Raw genomic sequence first — 19,615 nt, forward strand, 5'->3', positions numbered from 1 at the left:
GCTGATAATTTAAAATATATATTAGACATATGGAAACAGGAAATATTTGTGATTGGCTATTGATGGTTTAGATTCAACGCTCCCTGATTTGTTCTCCTCGGGGTCCTTCTGCATGGTCACAGTCTTTGACAGGGATCAGGGATCTTGTCCTGTGTGAGAAAATTCCTCCCTACCTTACAGTTGTTACCAAGGATGTTTTATTTCCACGCTGATGTCAGCTTTAACTGACACAACAAAGTCTCTATTTCTTGTTGACTAGAGCACCCTGTTGTCATACACCCAAGGCCAAGCAACCTGTCCTGTCTGAAACTGTATTGTGTAAGCGAATAGTAATTTACCTTCAACACATCACTAATGTCTATCACTCTTAGTTAACCCTTCACACGTGCTTGTATCCTTCTAATGAGGAGTGTATCAACTCTATGATGAGCATACATTACAATTAATGTTAAAAAGAAACTTTATTTTTAAAACAAAATTATTTCTAACACTTCCATATTCCTTGTAAAGGCTTACATGGTTGCGCTATGAAGACTTTTCCGGCAGAGACACAAATTGACTTTTGCTGCATTTCTGTGGGGAACAGAAGGTAGCCGTGTACAGTAAATACTGTTTGGCGTCTCCGGCAGCCAGTCCTGGCACACTGGAAATGGCAGGCAGGCAGGCAACGTCTGGCTTCGACTTGCGATGGAGTGTTTGACCTGACGTTCACAACCTCAAACCACGACCCTCTGCTAAACATAGAGAACCTCAGACCAGATGGCATGGCTGGAAACCCGAGCGCTTTGCTTTCGTGTTGGAGATTAGGAGGGATGCTACGCAAGCAGTGGAAGGCGTGACGGACAAAACCACTACTACCATGTTTTGGAGCTCTTTCTCTTTTTTCCCTCCCGCCTCCGGACAGGCAAACAAAAGTCTGCAGCAGGGGGTCGTTATTTAATAGAGTAGAATTAAAACCGAGACAAAGACAGACACAACACCCACCTCGGCTGGTTTGTCTCAATTCTGTTTTCATGACTGGCTTTTAAATTATCATATTAATCTGCCTAAGTAAAGGTTAAGAAGGTGAAAGAATAATATTTTATTTTATTGGCACGCCTCAGTGACGTGCAGAAAAGTAAAAAACACTGAAATTTTTAACAAAGCAAGAGTAAAACAACCACAACTGGTAGAAGAAACCAGATTTACTGGCCGGGAACCAAACACAAGAAGGAGCACTTACATGTGTCATTAGATCTGACTCTGAATTGAAGTGAAGTTGTGGTGTCTTGTGTTTCCTCTTTTAAAATGAAGGGATGTGGGAGGAGTGCAGAGCAGATCGAGTGAGTAAGTTCATCCATCTAATTATATATGCAGCCTTATGGCTTCTGCTGCTACCATGAGGCGGTGATGATGGCAGTGACCGGCATATGATGTCAACAGGAGGGCTTAACCTTATTTATAAGGCTTTGCAAACCTTCAGGAGCAGAAACACTCCGGCAGAAGCCGACAAACCTTCCTCTCTCTTCAGAGGAACACCTCTAATGACAAGAGGAGTGAGGAAATTTTGATTTTCTTTACAACTCCTCATTGGATTCGTAATCAGAAGAATCAGAAGAAGACAGGAACTCTAAAACTGGTGAGTACAAAATGCAAAACAATTAATTGTTGTCATATGTGCACAGGAGGACGGAGACGACTTTGAACAGAGTAAAGAAACCAAGATGTTGGGTTTGTGCTTCTGTCTGCAGAGTAGTCCTTCATAGAAAGAAAATTCTGTCTTATCCACCACATTTCTGAACAGCAAATTGAGAACAGGGTTAGAGTTGAAGTTACGTTAATGTCCAAATCTTTGTATAGAACTATAGAATAGCTTTTAATAGAAAATAATATAATGCAAAAATGTATTTATGACTCTTATTTAGAAATGTATTATAAGCTAACATCTTCATATTTATTCACAGATCCATTTTTAAACATATGACTAAAACTAAATGTAATCCTGCTCCTACCTGTAAATCTAGATCAGGTGGATGTTACATTTATTTGAAAGAGATGGCTCTGATGGCAAATTATCCTGGTCCAAAGAGAACAAAGCGTAATAAAAAACAATTAAAATCTGACCCAGAACCAATAACACTGATTATTGCCCCTGAGCCTGTCTGATAGGGTCAAGATTGGGTCTTTAAGAACTGAGAGAACCTGTTTGGACAAAGTTTTGAGTGTGTTGGCATGCTGAGGTGCCGTTTAAAGGACAAAAGACTGTACCGTACTTGGACAGAAATTTGAAACACTTAAATATTAGCATGGTTATTGTGTTTATTGGTGACTTTATTATCCATGTAGCTTTTTTTAAATTTATTTTTCTAAGTACAAAACTGTGACACTGAGCATAGTAGGGACAATGAAGCATGTGTGCTTCATAACAGCTACCAGTCTGAATAGACTAGACAGCTAGTAACTATCAACTATATATGAAGTATAAATGTGGTCTGTGTGAGGAAGAGGTAGTGGTCATTTTGTGCATGAACATCTGTCAGAAATCATAGCTCATAATAAAGCAATATCTGATTTTACAAAACATGGCAGAAAGATAATGCAGGGTTTTGTGTTCATTGAGAAGAAATGCTGTCACCATCAGTTTAAACTATAAAATAGCTGTTAAATACAACGAGGATTTAAAATGATCCACCACTAAAGGAAAGACTGAAGGGAGTGGATTTTTTTTCTACTGTGCTCCGTCACAGTCCCACAGAGACTCGTGTCCTTTCTCATCCTGTGAATCAGAAAAAAAGAAAAAAATTTTAGCTTTTCTTCGAAGAATGACTCCTATCCGATTCTCATGTTATGCTTTTCCTGTCAGATTATTTATGTTTTACTGCACAACACTCCACTGTATGTGAATTCCAGGGAAAACCTGGTTTGCAACTAAAGGTGACTGGCACATGAGTCAAAGATATATTATTCCACTTCTGAGAAACTTGGAGTTTATTTTCTTACTTATTAACATTTTCAGACTTCCCACCAACCAGTAACCATAGCACACAGGAGAAACTTTTATATTACGACTGCATATTTCTGTTTCTATAAGATCTCTTTTACCAATGATGAAAAGTTTGAATTGCCTATGTGCATGTTTTGTGTTTTGGTGTTTTTCAGCGTGGTATTTCAAATGAAAAGTGAAGAGTCTTCTTTTAAATTATTTGGTTTGACATTATTTTCATACTTAGGTCAAGGACAGAAGAAAAGTAAAAAAAATAACCTCATCATTTAATTTTTGAAATCTGAGCGTTGTGCCATCCACCTTGATTACAAAAGTGTGGATGTGATGAGATGGGTTGGTCTGTTTGTAAAACAGACCATTCATTGGCTAACAATTTGTCATTAGCCAATGAGCATCCTCCATTTTGAAAATCGGTATGACCAAGATCTATAAAATAGATTTTATATTTTGTTCAGTATGATCCAAACTGAGCGACAGTCCTTAAGTTTAGTAAGGTTCTAAGTCAGAGCTCTTTTCCTTATATACTGTACTTTGACAGGACCAGAAGTCTTTTTGCAGTGTTATGAGCAACATTAACGTGGAGACTGACTCAAAAGTTAAAAAAAAAAAAAACTGGTTATATTTTACTACTGTTAAAATAGTTGGTACCGCAAAGGCCATAAAGAGAAAAACTAGTGTGCCTCTCCAAAGTCAGCCTGAGCTATGTCTTTATCTTTTTTTTTTTTTTAAAAAAACTTTATTTAAAGTAAACAAGTTTACATATAAAATGCACATACACATACAATTACATATACAAAACCTTGAGCACATACAAAAGGGAGAAACAAGGAGGAAAATCTAGCATCTGAGCTATGTCTTTATCCACGCCTCACCAGGTGTGGTTAACAAGCTTTATAGTTTAAGACAGATAGACAATAATATAAGAGAGAAAACCCCAACAATCATCTGCCCCAACCAATTGGGGAGCATACTAGCAACCAACTACAAATGGAGCCACTACTACAAAACTACTACAAAAGCCATTTCTACACAATAATCTCAACAAGAGTGGCTCAGCACCACAAAGTGTTATTTCCATTACCTGGCCAACAGCACTCACAAGTGATCCAACAAAAGTAGCTAGATTATCCACAGCACTAAAGGTAATAGCACAAAGCAATCACCTCATTATTTAGCATCCATCAACACTGGTGTACTAGATCTATAGACATGGCTACAACTACATACTATATGCTAATTCAACATAAGGCCCACCTGCTTCAGCCATAGGACCATAAATAATGCGTGGTCTCAACCTGATCTCTATTTCCTGCAGAGTTCAGTGCCACTGGTTTACTTTGAGCAACTCCCAAATACACCATCAACAAAAAACTTTACCTACCTACTCCTCAGTGGAGTACCAGGCTCAAGGAAACTTTAAACGAAAACTTGAGAGCAGGCAGCAGACCAGAGATGTAGTCTACCAAACTCTGAAGCATACCCCAGGAAAACCCCCAAACATGATAAACTTAAACAATAAAGGAAAACAACAAACAAGTGCTTTGATGCCTGAAACATATCGACTAATGAGAGTTTGCTCAATCACAGTGAACACTGTAACCATCACTCACCCACTAAAAAAAACAATTTTTTTAATCTTTTCAAAAATATCCAAAATAGAGTCCAAAATATCCTGGATGAGCCCCCATCTTATGTTATGATATAAACATGCCGCAATATAAACATAAGTACTGACATCAAAGTTTCAAAAAGCATAGGTTTTATTTTACATTTGCTAAAATAGTTTGTATTGCAAAGAGCATGAAGACAAAAACTGGTGTGTCTCTCCAAAGTCTGTATCAGACATGCCTTTATCAACACCTCAATGGTCAATTCAGCCCAGGCAACACCTGCAGACTCTTGCACAGCCACTGCAAAAAGAATAGGGGTTTCAGAGGGGTGTAACAGCAACCACAGCGTTCACCATCTGGTAGAATAGAAAGCAGGTTAAAGGCATTTCTGCACAGGCTTTACGTTTCTGACCTAGAAGCTGTGTCCATTCCTAATGCTCTTTGTGGTTTTTAGTGAGGTTATTATCTCATGTCTCTGTGGTGCTCATGATCGATCACCACACTGCATCACTAATGAGTTTGTTTTAATGAATTCTTGAGGTTTTTTTGGGTTGTTGCTTTTTTGTTTTCTCACCAAAATTTTACAGTTAGCCTGTTTTCTGTTTTGTGGGGGACGCTCATTCGCTGCTGGATCCTAATGTCTGAGAATTGCCGATAGTGATTCATCCTTCCTGTAATCCAAACTAAATACAAGCAGGTGGTCCTGTTATCATAGACATATTCACAGACAGCACAGTTTGGTACTAAAGACTGCTTTAGAGAGTCAAATACCTTCAGTGTCTCCCTTTAAATGCTAATCTAATCACAAGCCTAAACCCATAAAGACTGTTTAGCAAGTCAAAACTGCTCAAAACCACTTTCTGTCCTCTCCATATTCTAATCCAGTTTGCTGGCAGTGCAGCACTAACCATAATCAGATCTAATTGAGTTTAGGGACTTGATTGCCTTGGTGGGATCCAAGAGTGACACACCAGCAGATTATGCACACCCATGTGGGGACATCTGCAAAATTCACCCTAAGAGCCTGAGAGGCAGACAGCAGGCGCCTTCCCCTGGTCTCTCCATGATGCTGGTGTTCGGAGCTCTATGCTGCTGTAACATTCATCCTGCTGAGAGTTAATGCCAGAGAACTGCAGGAATGACTTCTGCTGAGCGTTGCTCTTCCTCTTCAGTTACTTGTGCTGACGTATGATATCGTTTTTTTAAGTTGCTGGCTCCTGGTGGGAGTTTAGATGACACATCAGTGAAAACAGGCAGTTGGCTTCGATTAATAAAGCCAACTGAGGAACACAGCTCTCTTTGCCTACAACATTACCACTGCAGACTTCGTTCAAGCCTTTCTATCATTCACAGAACCACACAGACTACACCCATGCCATGTATTTTTATAAAACAGCACAACTCTGTAAAAACTATAAGAACTTATCAGTCCCGACACATATGAAACTATCCTGCATAAACTTTACATTAGTGCAGAGAAGTCATTATAAAAATATACACTATGCAAGAATGTAAACAAAACTTCACTTAATGTCTTTAGAATATTTCAGGATCCCGCTGTTACATAACGACAAAGAAAGTGGCAGTCTAGGGGATTATTAAAACCAACTGTGGAGGCTACTCGTTTCCAGTTAAAGAGCTAACGAACAGCAGCAACCCCACAGACATCCAGCGGGCAGGAAAAATAACTGAAAAAGAAGCAATTGCATTTTTTCACAAGGTTTATTCAAAAAAATTTAAAACGTAGATGATATAGAATAAATATTCTACCATCATTTCAATCTGATTAAAATCACTCTGTAGGGGTACTTTATGTAAAAAAAAAAAAAAAACATGAGGAAAATTTCAACCTTCAACACAAGGGGGCAGATTTACCCAGTGTGGTTACACAACCCAACTACCTGTATATTCTTCTTTGTACGTTAAAAATTATTTTATTGCTCCTAATTTTCTAGATTGTTTTTCTACAAGCGCATATCATCCAAATATAATAGCAACATAGTAACGCTAATGATAACATTAGCTTGAGACAATCTGTTGAATGGAAATAGTCAAACATATCTATGTAGTTTAAAGTAGTAAAAGAATGTGTTGCTAATTTGAGTCTGTTGCACTTGTTCTTGTGATTTAAGTGTTGCTATCAGTTTGTGGAGAGTGGCTAGCTCTAACAGTGCTAGTCGCAGCAGCCTTCTTTCTTTTTTACGTCACCAGGTTATTTATTAGCTTACTGCGAAACAGTCTTCATACCAAGTCATTACTGTGCATGTGTTGTTTGTAATAATAAAATAGTAAATGTAAAAAATATCATAGATAATGAATAGTAAAATAGTAAAATTTTATGGAGCTTTTCTTCTTATGTCTGACATCACTGGCGGGCGGTGTTGACAGGTGTCTCTGGGTTGCAGTCCTGGTTACTGGTGGGTGGTGTAACATTACAGCTGGTGTTGTGCATTAATAACATATGAATAAGTTTGATTGAGTTATTTTTGTGCCGCTGTGTAATGTCGTGCAGCTGACTGGAACGAGTGTGTGTTTGTAATCATTCCACCTTGAAGTGAGGCATGAACACTCCTGTGAACAAGAGTTGGCCTCACACTCTGAACAGACGTGACGGCACTTGCGCGATGGTAGCTGGAAGACTCGCCCTAAATCACAAAGGAGTTTTCGCTGTGAGGAATGGAGGCCGCGGGGAAGGGTGATGGATGAAGATGAGTGAGCGATGATGAAGAGACCAGGAGTAGTCGCTACCTCTCCCTCGCTCAGGGGTGGCCTTCCCCTCGCTCTCATTTTGACCTCTGGCTTACCTCCTCCTCCTCGCGGCCCTGTCCTTGCTCAGTGGTGACATGTTTGACCTGAGGAATTCAGGAATGTACAGTTTGTATTTGGATGGACAGAAACTCTCAGCCTCCCACCCTCTTGTTTTACTCTCATTCACTTTATACAACCCACGCCCACCACAGGAACACATGCTCCACCACCGTGGTCCAACCACAAACAGTAATTCCTTGACTATGAGAGCTGCTGCAGACAGATTCCCAGAGTTTTCTACTCCCCACCCCAGCCTCATGACCAGCTGACACGATTGGAAATTCACTGCATGCTTATCAGAGTTTGGGTGGAAGGAAGTTGTTTTAAAGAGTCAGGAGAGCCACTGGGCTGCACCAAGGCCTGGTGTGAGATAAAGAAGGATTACTTTGAGCTGTGAACCATACAAAGCTACTCTAGCAGAGTCCAAATGTTTCCTCAGTGTTGTGGCAGGTTTTCTGTTGAGCATCTCCTTAGACACCCCTCACCTGACCGTGTTGTGACGACTTATAGGAGATGCAGGGGCTCTCAGGAGGGAGTCAGGGCCGTGGATGGGGGTGCACGCCAACAGTACATGGCTTTGTGTGTAGAATTGTTTTCAAAAGCAGAGAGGCAGGGGAGGCGGGGCGCCGTCGCACAGATTAAAAGCGGACATTTGTTTTGTGTATGTGGTGCTCTGCCAAAACCCAGCAATTTTCTGTGAATGTAAAACAGCTTTCCTGGCTCAGACCCCACAGGCTGCTTGCTGCCAGGAAAATACTTTTTCTTTCTTGTACCTGTTTACATGCAGGTAAAGTGGCTTTCACAGGCCAAAAGCACATGAGAGCTTTCTTTCCAGCCTCTGGAGGAGGAGTAGGGACATGGACATGTTCCCGCCACAGACCTATGGCATTCCTCTGTTTGTCCTCTGGTGTAAAGAGGATCTGCTGGACTTCGTGTTCCTGAATCAGCTCCAACCAGAGGAGCTCATAAACTGGAAGGAACTCGACTAATTTGCAGACAAACTGTGGGGAAAACGACTCCCCTGATTCCCTCTGGCATTAATCATTCACCATCAAATGTTGACTTGTTTTATACTGCGAGCAGTGACTGGGGAGGGAACAATGGATTCTGTTTATGATCACTAATGAATGAAAAGCGCAGCAGAAAGCTCTGTTGCATCACCGCGTCCAGGGCTCATGTTGGCAGCCTGCAGGTTTAACAAATAATGTGTTCATTGTGTGCTTCTCATGTTCATACAGTGACCTTTACAGTGAAGCTGCTATTTCTGGGTAAAAATCAAGGACGCATCAATAGACCACAGTCGCCAAGCCAAAATGTTTGAGATAATTGGGTAAATTGAAAACACAGCCTGACTCAACTGCACCAGTTGCCTTAGACTCAGAGTCCGTGCTGCAGGGAAGCCCTGATAAATATCTATATGTGCATGAAGGAGGAGCGCAGCTCTTCTGAAACTCCAGGAGGCTGTCAGTAATGTTAGCTAAACATTTTCAGAGCGCACAGTGGGCTAATCTTCACCTTTCATGCTGCTCTTTACGCTTAGAGGAGCTGATGAAGGCTCGGGTTAGCTGGTACACTGATTAAAGCTGTCCCAACATAAACCCAGGTCCAGCTCTTTAAATACAGACAGCCAGCCAAGACAGAGTCTGCATGTAACTCAAGGAGGGTCCAGCTAGGATGTTTTAGCTTTATTTATTCATATCTGTTTGGCTGGACAAGAGAAGAAACATCTAAGAGAGAAGGAGGAAGAAGGAGTGCAGGACAAACATCAGGAGTTACAGAAACCAGCATCCATTTACTTTTCTGGCACATGCTCAGTGAGGTGTTTGTTGTGCAGAGAGCCTGAACACTGTCAAGTATTAGGCCATCTGTAAACAGGTCAGCATGGACGCTTCTGTCTCCAAAAAACAATCTAGTGGAGGCTAAAATGCTAACATTGAGATGTGAAAATGAAGCTTAGAAACCCTTGTGTTTTATCACAGTGGCTTCATGCAGTTTGGATGTCGACTTTAGAGAACTCACTATTATACCTCTCACACATGGATTGATCAGCTGATGGTCCAAATGCATCTCTGAGATCTTATCTGGATGTTTTCCTCTTTCTTATTGACAAGACTTTCAGATATCTTTCATCTGCTGTAGAAAGTCTTTTAGGCCTCACATTCTTTTTTTTGTCCTTCACTTGTCCAGTTTCCTCCCTTTTTTAACTGACACTTCACACTGTGCTGAGATATGCTAGGTTTTTAGCTAACAGCTCTTTGGGAATCACCTTGTTTATGCAAAAATACAATTTTATGTCAAACTGTGTTATCGTTGGCATTTTTCACAGATTCGGCTACAGAAATGGGAAGAAACACTGTGTTTTTCTGATGCTAGTAACAACGAGCCTCAAGATACAATTTTAAATCTGTTCTTTGCTTAGTTGTCTGTGCTATGTAGACACAACACTGGTTTATCCCTTTAGTTAGGAGTCTTTTTATGCTTGAATTAGCCATAGGTCAGAGTTAATGGGCTTAACAACAACAACAAAAAAAATAATTCCTCTGAAAATGGTCAGTACAAGGACTGGACTTGAAATGAGTCGAAAAGCAGCCAGAGTCCAAAGAAGAACTGTGAAAGCCTGGGGAAGTAATGCTAAAGAAAAAAAAAATGAAATACACAAAGTCTGGCTCAAAGAAATAAAAAGAAATGAGGGGTGGCTTAAGACTTTTGCACAGTAGTGTAGATCATGTGGTTTTGATGCTGTTGGTGGATTCATGCTACAATGAAGGATAATTTATAAACTGTAATTATATCTAAGTGGAACTCCTGTTTGGGAATCGGTGCTAACATTCCTGAAGAGAAAGCCAAGAAATGTTTGTGTGCACTCAGACGTCAGTTGGCTGAAACGTCAGTAACATCAATCTCCTGTCTATTGTTTCTAATCATGCTTCGAACCTAGCGTTTCCATGGCGCTGGGTTAGAAAAACTTGTACAATTGCACATAAATCTCAGCTTCAAACATGCGAAAAGTTGATGCCACATGCTCGAGTAAACATTTTTTCCCACCAGTGATTTCCCCGCCACAGAGATAAGACCCGCTGAGTGTGCACTGGGCTGCGTTTTTCTGTGAGATCTGGTCTTAATTGTGGGAAGCGACAGCTGGAACACATTGCTGATATTTCAACGAGTGTCAGTCAGAGCAAGGTAGGGCGATGGCGCTGCTGCCCGCCGTGATTGTCTGACTTACTCTTGTTTGCTCTCACATATGTGGGGGTTAACTTAGGAAACTTGGGGGCTCCACTTGAAGCCAGAAGGTTGATGTATAGATTTGTATTCTGATCATCTAATGTTTACATACTGAGTAAAACAGGTCTGTTAGTTTTCTCAGCGATCAGAACATTGATGTGCTTCACTGAAAAACTGCACTGTTAATGTATTTCATAGATTAAATGATTTTATTTTTTTAAAAAGCAGCAGTTAAAAGTATAAATTCAGCTTACATCAGGTGTGTTATGCACATTTCTCAGACAAAATTAAATAAAACATGTAAATCCGGTGCTTTTGCAAGACATCGTTACTCAAAGCTGTTTTAAACAAATATGCCGTTCAATCCACAAACTATAAAAAATTTCTTCTGCTTTCAGGATGACGTGCCGCGTGTTTTAGCTGTAACTCCTCTGCCAAACCTTCAATAGAATTCAAAATTCATTGCTTCATTTTGGCTCATCAGATTTGAAATTGCTAATATGTCACAAATATTAACAGTTTTAATGGCTTGTCTTAAAGGTTGTTGTTAGAGCTTGAGTGGCAGTGTAGCCAATTCTCAGACTAGCTTAATGAGGTCATAATGTCTAAAAATCACAAAAAAAAGAAAAACTCTAATTCAACTAACTTAAGTTGTTAATAATAATAATAATCTCATATGTGGGACATGTATTTTGAAACATCAGTTTAAACTTCACTCTTGTGTTGCTTTAGCTCTTTTGCATGTCCGAAAATCTTAGAAGGCCTCTCACCTGAGTGCTGGCCAGGTGTGGTGGGTGGAGCTTCACCTTGCATACCAGGCTGCATAGCTCAGGGGTTAGAGCACTGGTCTTGTAAACCAGGGGTCGTGAGTTCACTGTAGCCTAACATTATGGAAAGTGTACTCACTGTTTCCTGGGTAGAAATCCTCTGTGGCTCCTTTATTGTTAACCTTGGTGACGCTTCGAAATGGAGTCTAGAAACTGCTAGGTGGCTATGTCCATCTTTCACATACAGTCTATCCATGGATTTACTATGAGTATTTTTTTTAGCATCATGATGGAAACCAGCTGCTTCAGTAGGCTTTAAAATACAGAAGTGTATTGTTTCCAGAGTGTAAGTCTCATATTTGCATGTTAGGTTTCTCCCGACTTATAAATCTGATCTGTTGTAATTAAACTGAATCATTTCTGTCAGCAGCTCCGTCCCCACACGTTGATCTCTACACCTGATTACAGGAATCTGATCTAATCTGATCTAATCACGTTAAATACGACTCAGCTGGAAACATTCCTCATGTGTGAGGATCAAACAGCCTCAGACCACCAAGACTGTCATCGCTCTTATGTAAGCTCGGCGTATGGAGCTAATGCAGAGCTACACTAGATACAGATGAATCTGAACTTTTCCAGGATTTTTATCTTTATTTTACGTAACTTTAAGGTTGTTAAACTTCCCTTTTCTACTCTTAAGAACAAGTCAGCCCATGAAATATTAGAATTAAAAGTTAATGAACTTTACAGTGAAATGTTATCAAAATGTATATAATTTAATTACATCCCATTTGCAAATTAAGATAGATGAAAGTACAGTTTTGCATACTTGTTAACGGAGACTCTATAGCGTCTCACTCACAACAATATGAAACAATAATGGACCGCTCGACTTTCTTCATAGTTTCAAAATGTCCTGATCTGCAGTGTGTTGATACACGTGATTTGTTTTCTGTGCACGTCCTCGCTGCACTGACAGGTAAGGGCTGAACCTGCCAGACCTCATCACCCTCCTTCGATTTTGTCCTCAGAGGCATCGTACCTGAGACAAACCACCTAACTCCTCGAGTCTAAAGGCCAGTGATGGCTCACGGTCGCTGCTGACACCCGCTGTCAGAGTGGATCGCTCATAAACCATCACCAAGTTTAGGCGCAGCGACGCTGCCATCGCCTGATATCACAGACTTCACCTTTGGTTTTACTGAACTGAATATTGAGATTTAAAAACGAATTACAGTCGAGCTGTGATCAGCACTGAAGAAAAGAAATAAAAAAAATACATGTTCTGCTTTAAGTTTTTCTGACTGGCTGCCCCTCACATGTGGAGGGTTTGAAGAACATGTGGTGGGCTCATGTGCCTCTCATGGCCTAACAAAGATATTCCTGCTATGATGTCATACAGAAAACCGGGTGATATTAAGAGCTTTGTGAGGGGTTGACATGATTTTTTTTATTATTTAATTTAAAAAATTAATCATTTAGTGATTAAATGATGCAGAGTAGGGTGTGGGCTGATTTTCCACTAAAATCCAAAAGGTGTGATGCTATTTTCTCAGTGTGCAACACATTAGCTTACATTAGACACAGAATATATACACTAGTGTCTGAAGTTATAAAAAGTTGCTTTAAAAATGTGTTTAAATGTCATTCATGTTTTTTACATCACAACAATATCCTTGTTGTGATGATTTAGACCTTGATAACTGTGCAGTGACAGTGTGAAAGGCTGACATGCAGCTGCAGGAATGACTGACTTTAGTAAGTATGTGCTGCCGTCTGTGGCCTCAGACTCTGTGCTGTTGGCACTAACTGACCTCCGTAGATCCAGCTGTGGTTCTTGCTTTTGTTGCTGCTTGAGCGCCACCTTCCTGCCATGTTTCCTCCTCTGCTCCCCTCCCTGAAGGAGGCGTGAGGAGGTCCTCCTCTCTGTTAACAAGTCCTCCCCTTTCCCGTCTCTGACCTGCAGCAGCTCTCAGGCACCATGCAACAAATGCTCCCATCAGAGCGACCTGCAGCACTGCAGTCGGGTTCACCTTTAACCGCTGTAGCTGCAGCTGGATGACCTCCCTGCTCACTCTATGAGGAGGCTTTAAACTGGGAACAAACCAAAGAGGAGCTGCTGGATGAGTTTTGGCTTGTTGGGATTGCTTTTCCCCCCCTAAAGGTGTCATCACCTGGATTTTCTCCTGAGACAGTTTGAGAAAGGACTCGTTTTCTGTGTTTTCTGTTTCTGTGCTGCTGTGGGAATGTAAGTTTCCTGTGAACTTTTCTTCTCGTGTTTGGGTTAAACTACTGTTTGGTGAAATAAGAGAGATGACTTTCTTGTTTCTTCTCTTTGCAGAAATAATGTTCTTCTCCAGGACGGTCCTGCAGCAGTGGTGCTTTGCTGTCTTCTTGCTCTGCTCTCCGGTGCCGCACTTTGGACGGCCGATTGATGCCCTGAGCAGCAGAATGTAAGTCTGGATTTCATTTTTGAGTCTTTTCATGTGTGTCCAGCAGCTCGCCTCATCATGGTGGGTGAGCTGCAGGCTGGAAAATGTGCTCGTTTGTGTTTAGTTAGCCTTCGCCCACCTGTATGTTTACCCAGAGCAGAGACCATCTCGGTGCGATAAACCCCTCCGACCTCCCTCGCTGTTTGGGAGTGAGTTGGATGAATAATGCTGATGTTCGGCTCGGCTTGGGACCAAACCAAACCTGCTCAGCTGTTTGATGCCAAGCAGAATAAATGCTCCTTCACGCTGCTCGGTCAGAATTTTAAACACACTTCAGGAGCTTTTTTTCCACTTTGGAAAGATCATATCGCTGAGATGGTTTTTGGATGTAAGCGTTGGGAGGATGCTCTGAGCCGACGCTGAAGGAGGAGGAGGAGAGCGGAGTGATTCAGAGCTCCGGGTTTTCCTTAACGGACTCCAGACGTTTCCCTTGCCGTGTGTGATATGTACCTAATGGGACTTTTGGGGGGACGGGGTTCACGCTACCTGGGTGGAAAGAAAAACAAGAGCGCAGTGAAGGGATCAAAAATCAGCCAGCGGTGGGAGCTATTGACCTCTGACCCTGTTTTCCGTAGACTCAATTGTAGTTCAGTATGTTTTCTTTAATATTAAAAAAATAAGTGCAGACGGTTTTCTTTGCAAGCTCCTTTGACTACGATGACCTGGATGACTGAGAACCTTCACAGAAAAAAAAAAAATTTTTCATGGTTTTTCATTTTTAATTTGTGCTTCTCAGGCTGTCAAACGTGAACTTTTGGTATTCATGAAGCAGTTTTATGAAAGATAGGTCTCATTTTTTCTGTTAAGGAGTTACACGTTAACAAATGAATGATTGCACATTAATTTGTTTAAAGGTATTTCAAATTTTTAAAACTTAATACTATTTTGTTTTTACATCACCGGGTCAACATAATGACCTCTCGACTGCACTGACTTTATGTCCAAAGCATTTGTTGATTTTAGAGATATTAACAAAGTCAAACCGGAGCTTTTCTTTCTTGTAATACTGTTTTGAATCAGGAGATGGCGCCGTGATTAAATTTAAACTTTAACTGTTAAATTGGTCACCGAGTAAAAGCAAAAACTATTGGTGAAGCCAGAGCGCGACTAAAAAGGGAGCACATGTCTCAGCTAGCGCTGCCCCCTAGTGGTGAAAGTTTTAGTTAAAATCTGCAGCGAGTGATTTAAAAAAGTCCCTTTAAATCTGGAGCCAATAACAATCATAATAATAAAAATAATGATAATAATAATAATAACAATGACTGTCAGGATTTTGTGGTATTCTTCATTTTTTTCTGGGTGTCTTGTGGTGTGGTTGTTTTGGGCTAATGCAGGAATAATTCTAGTGTTTTATTTGCCGGACAAAAAAAAGTTGTAAATTTCTTTTAAAAGGGGCCGTAACATCAGAAACATTCATCAGAATCAGAGCCGCCCGGTACTGTCAGCCATCAGGGCCGTGAATCATCTCTAACCACTCGCCGCTGCCTTTAGGAAACACTCGTCTTTCACTCGTCTCCCACAGAGAGAAACAATTAAGAGCCGGCAGGCTGAGGACGGGGGGCGCTGGAACGCTGCCACTGCAGGATGTCCCGGCCTGTTTTCCCGCTCCTCCTCCTCTCTGTGGAGTGTTTGATGTGACTGTTATTAAAGGTAAAACAGAACCAGATCGGCTTTCAAAGGCGGCGATTTACAGGAAATATCTGTATGCATATATAAACACAAGCTGCTGTTGAGGCCGCCTGTGTGTTCTGCTCTGGATATTTTTATTATTCAGCAGGAAAAGCTGAATGAGAAGCGGCAGCTCAGTCATCAGGCTTCACTTACTCAGTTTGCTGTATGAAGCAGGGGGTGGAGGAGGGCATCACGGGAACCTCCGGTATCTCCTGCTAAAGCTGTTTGTGTGCTCACACACCTGAAGTGTCTGGGCGGCGTTGGCGCTCAGCAGTGTGCAGCCTTCGACCTGTGTCCGCTGCTCTGTTAGTCTCAGAGACTCGCAGTAAAGCAACATTGCGGCGAAGCCTGAATCCCTCACAGCTTTGTAGATCTTTGATTTGTAAAACTTAACAAGTTTCAGCATTTTTGAGATTATACCTCTGTGCTGTAACAGGGGATCCATCCTCGAACTGAGACCGCAGGTAACCTAACCTGCGTCACCGTGTAACTCTAACTCTACGTTGCTGTAACAGATTCTTTGCCAGAGTTTTTGAATCAGTGAGAGAATACAAGTCAGTGCATATGAAGAGTAATTATCATAGCCTCAGTATAAGGACTCACACGTGTCAGCATAGCCCTGCATGGAGCTCACGGGAGATGCTGCAGTGGATGTGAGGTCAAAAACCTGAGGGGCAAAACAAGAGAAAGCAAGAGTCATAGATAAAAGCGCTGCATGAATGTGTGTGTGTGTGTGTGTGTGTGTGTGTGTGTGTGTGTGTGTGTGTGTGTGTGTGTGTGTCTTCGAGTGGTATGATGATCAGCTGAGGAAACAGGTCCATCTACCCTTACGCACCATGGAAAGCATAAATCCTGACGATGGTGTCAGTCAACTTCTAAACCTAAATCAGCTGTTACCCCGTGTTGCGTCACAGCAGCCTGCCATCACTGTGATTCGTCTTGAAAAAAGTGGATGAACTTTAGGAGAGAAACTTAACTAATGTTGTGGAGGTGAAATTGTGTAGGCTCTGCTTGGATTCAGCATGTTGGTGGTTTGATTAAACCAGCATGAAACTGCTTGTTAAAAAAATAAGATGGATCAAATTTTAAGCTTAAGCTGCTTTAAGATGAAAGCTGAGTTAAACGGGTGAGTTTTAAATATGTGCTCCCTGGTACAGGTGTTATGAAGGAGGAAATTATCCACAGACACACCGTGTCAGGCTGTAAACTCACTGCTGGAGCCTCTGCTGGACGTCAGAGGAACTCCAGCTTCATTTTTTAGGCCTTCGTTCTTCAAACTGTGGAGTTTTAACTGTGGCGCTGCTGCAGTTGACACTAAACGATCGTAACGCTCATGGTGTTATTGCTGACTGAACTCCTCCGATGGGTTTTCAGCTAAAATCAGAGTCGATAGATTTATTATGACTCACTTTTTCAGTGTGGAGGAATGTGCAGCTTCATTTCAGAATCACAGCAGCTTTTTTTTTCTTTTTCCTCCACCACATTTAATTGGCACGAAGTGTTTGTGGCAGCAGTTTTTGTAATCCCTCAAGGGTCTGAGTGCCACGAATGTGCCGGTTAACATTCACGCTGATGAAGAGTGAAAGCGTTGGCTGCGCTCATGTTCATCTAAAAGGAGAGAAAACCCTCCTGGACCTCCTCGCAGGGCGGGGATCTTCTGTATCACTTTTAGAAGGCTTGGAAAGCAACGGCACGGCTGTGGTTTGATGAATCAGGTCATTTCTCTGCATGGATGCAACAGCGCTGTCCAAAAACAACTGGAGAGGAAAGACAGCAGCGAAACCTGTGTTCAAGAAATGCCGTCGAATTTATAAAGGAGAAGAAGGATACAGTTTCTCCGGCTGCTCCATTTCAAACTGTTTGCCTGTGCTGCCCTCTGCTGGTCAGTCAGGTCAACACTAAAATGCCAAAAGTATGTGGACAACAGGGAGCAACCCAAAATAATGCACATGTGTTTAGCTTCGTCAATAAGCCTGTAAAAACAAATATTAGACCAAATTTTTCAACAATAAAAATATTATTTTATTTTGCACGGTTCAGTTTGAAGTGCTTCCTGTGGTGTAGATGGTAACACTTTTGATTCCAGCAAGAGTCACAGGGTGTTTTTATTTAAGGAGAAACCTGCAGACATGAGCTCTGAAACATTTAAAAGGGCGTTGTTGTTTTTGTTTGATTGAAAAGCTTCATGTAAACAAACCTTCTTTCTTTCTTCTGTTCAGGAAACGCTCGGTGAGTCACGCTCAGCTGATGCACGACAAAGGCCGGATGATGATGGAACATGAGCGTGTTTTACTCCTGAAGGCGCTTTTGGACGAAGTCCACACGGCAGAGATCCGTGACCTCCCCATGCGGACCACAGGGGGAGGCGGGAGCAGCAGCGACGCCGGAGTCGGGATGCCGGGGGGCGGCCTGGGAATCAACCTCAGCACCACCGGCAGCACCCTGCACTCCAAACCCCCCGGAGGCACCAAGAACCTCCCCATCAGCTTCCGGCTGGAGGAGGAGGAGGGCACCAACCTGCCACAGGAGACCAACAAGTCGCAGACATACAAAGACGGCGTGAATAAAGTGTCGGGCAAAAAGAAGAAGAAATCGAGGGCTGGGAAGAGGAGGGAAGGGGAAAAGAGGAAGAGGAGGGCACGCTCTTTGGGGTGGAGGCTGGAGGATGAACTGGGTAGCGGACTCCACCTGGAGTGGAGGTCTCTGCTCGGCCTCCAGAGGGCGCTGCATTAAAACGCCGTCAGTCTCTGACGAAGGTGAGTCCAAACAGCTGACCTGGTTTTCAGAACATGATCACATGATTAGAGAGTTTTCAGAACACGCGTGTGCCGCATTACAGCCGCAGATACTGCAGAGTGCAGCAGTGCACTGACTCTGTGCTGTGTCAGTGTTGTGGAGCTGAGATGATGATGTCTGAAAAATAGGGCGGACAGTTAGAGCTCTGTAATTCACCCTGATTCACCTGTTTTTCTCCGTCTCTGTGTTGCAGAAACCTTCGGACGGTTGGAGTGGACTCCTAAATGCTCACATTACAGACTCTGTAACTGTGATTGTTTGGAAAGAAATTGGAAAATATTTATTATGTGTAAATATTCTAAATATAGCAGAGTAGATAGCAGAATATGATAAGAAAATAAACCTTATTGACGCTCCGCAGGGCGACAGATTTTACTCTTTGTGAATCCTTGCTTTTCCCTTTTTTAAATTCCAATTATGTTCAGTTTTTTGCATTAATTTATTTTGTCTGAATGGTGTATTTATTTGGTAAATGTATCAAGGTGCTGCTGACCTTCTATATTTTTGTACCGTAATGCACTTTAGATATATAAATATAAATATATATACCATTAATTTTGCTCATTGACTTGTGTTTGTGGGTGATTGAAATGAAGAAAAACGACGGTTGTCTCTCTGTGTTACCTTTCAGTCGGTCTGTCCAAGGGTCCAGTTTATTTTTGTTTCTCTGCTGCTGTTTGTTCGATTGTTTTCAGTTTGTTGTCTTCGAACCGCTCTGCTTCTCACGGCCAAACATCACATGTGTACATAAACCAAACACGGCTTCATATTGTTGTTTTTGGCACTTGCACTGAGATAAACAGCCTGTACTGAATGGATTAAACATTTGACAGTATCTTTCTCTCAGCCTCTCGTGTCTTTGTTTCATTATTGCTAACACTTATCATTTTTCTCGACACCCACACTGAACAGCTCTATCTAATAAATGGTTCATTGTGGGCGTGGAGGAAAAATCACCTGTGGTGGATTAAACTTTAAAACTCGTCCTTATGGCTCATGAACTGTTTTTTACCTGTAATATCTTGTCTATGCTGTAAATAGTATTGTTCAACTTGGAATACTTCATTTTAATTTTACATCTCAGTTTAGTTCAGTTTTTCTGTACCTAACAAGTGGTTGATGAGCATATATGACCAATAGTTCACATCGCTCCCCAATGTGCCTTAAAAACCTTTTCTTAATGAGTAGCCATAGACAATGACAATATAGCTATGTAATACAGTTAGCATCATTCCCTGATCCCTGCTTGCCGAGGCAGAC

The 19,615-nt window shown here is 41.6% G+C and overlaps 1 protein-coding gene across 2 annotated transcripts; it reads left to right on the plus strand.

Moving 5' to 3' along the window:
* Window positions 1–1,460: 1,460 nt before the first annotated feature.
* pthlha (parathyroid hormone-like hormone a) lies at window positions 1,461–19,190 on the plus strand. 2 transcript variants are annotated; one of them, XM_086268893.1, is made up of 4 exons: window positions 1,461–1,618; window positions 13,738–13,849; window positions 17,779–18,315; window positions 18,549–19,190. In XM_086268893.1, exons 2-3 carry the CDS (start codon window positions 13,743–13,745, stop codon window positions 18,290–18,292), a joined length of 621 nt encoding a protein of 206 aa, XP_086125019.1. In that variant the 5' UTR covers window positions 1,461–1,618; window positions 13,738–13,742; the 3' UTR covers window positions 18,293–18,315; window positions 18,549–19,190. The 2 variants fall into 2 exon arrangements, with proteins under 2 accessions (XP_086125019.1, XP_086125020.1); XM_086268894.1 differs by lacking the exon at window positions 1,461–1,618 and adding an exon at window positions 13,385–13,644.
* Window positions 19,191–19,615: the final 425 nt, after the last annotated feature.

Source organism: Aulonocara sp. 'chitande type north' Nkhata Bay, linkage group LG17 (genome assembly GCF_057382095.1).
Source record: "Aulonocara sp. 'chitande type north' Nkhata Bay isolate Kocher_YH1m ecotype deep benthic linkage group LG17, A_spYH_male_GT1.1, whole genome shotgun sequence".
NCBI classification, from domain to species: Eukaryota; Metazoa; Chordata; class Actinopteri; order Cichliformes; family Cichlidae; genus Aulonocara; species Aulonocara sp. 'chitande type north' Nkhata Bay.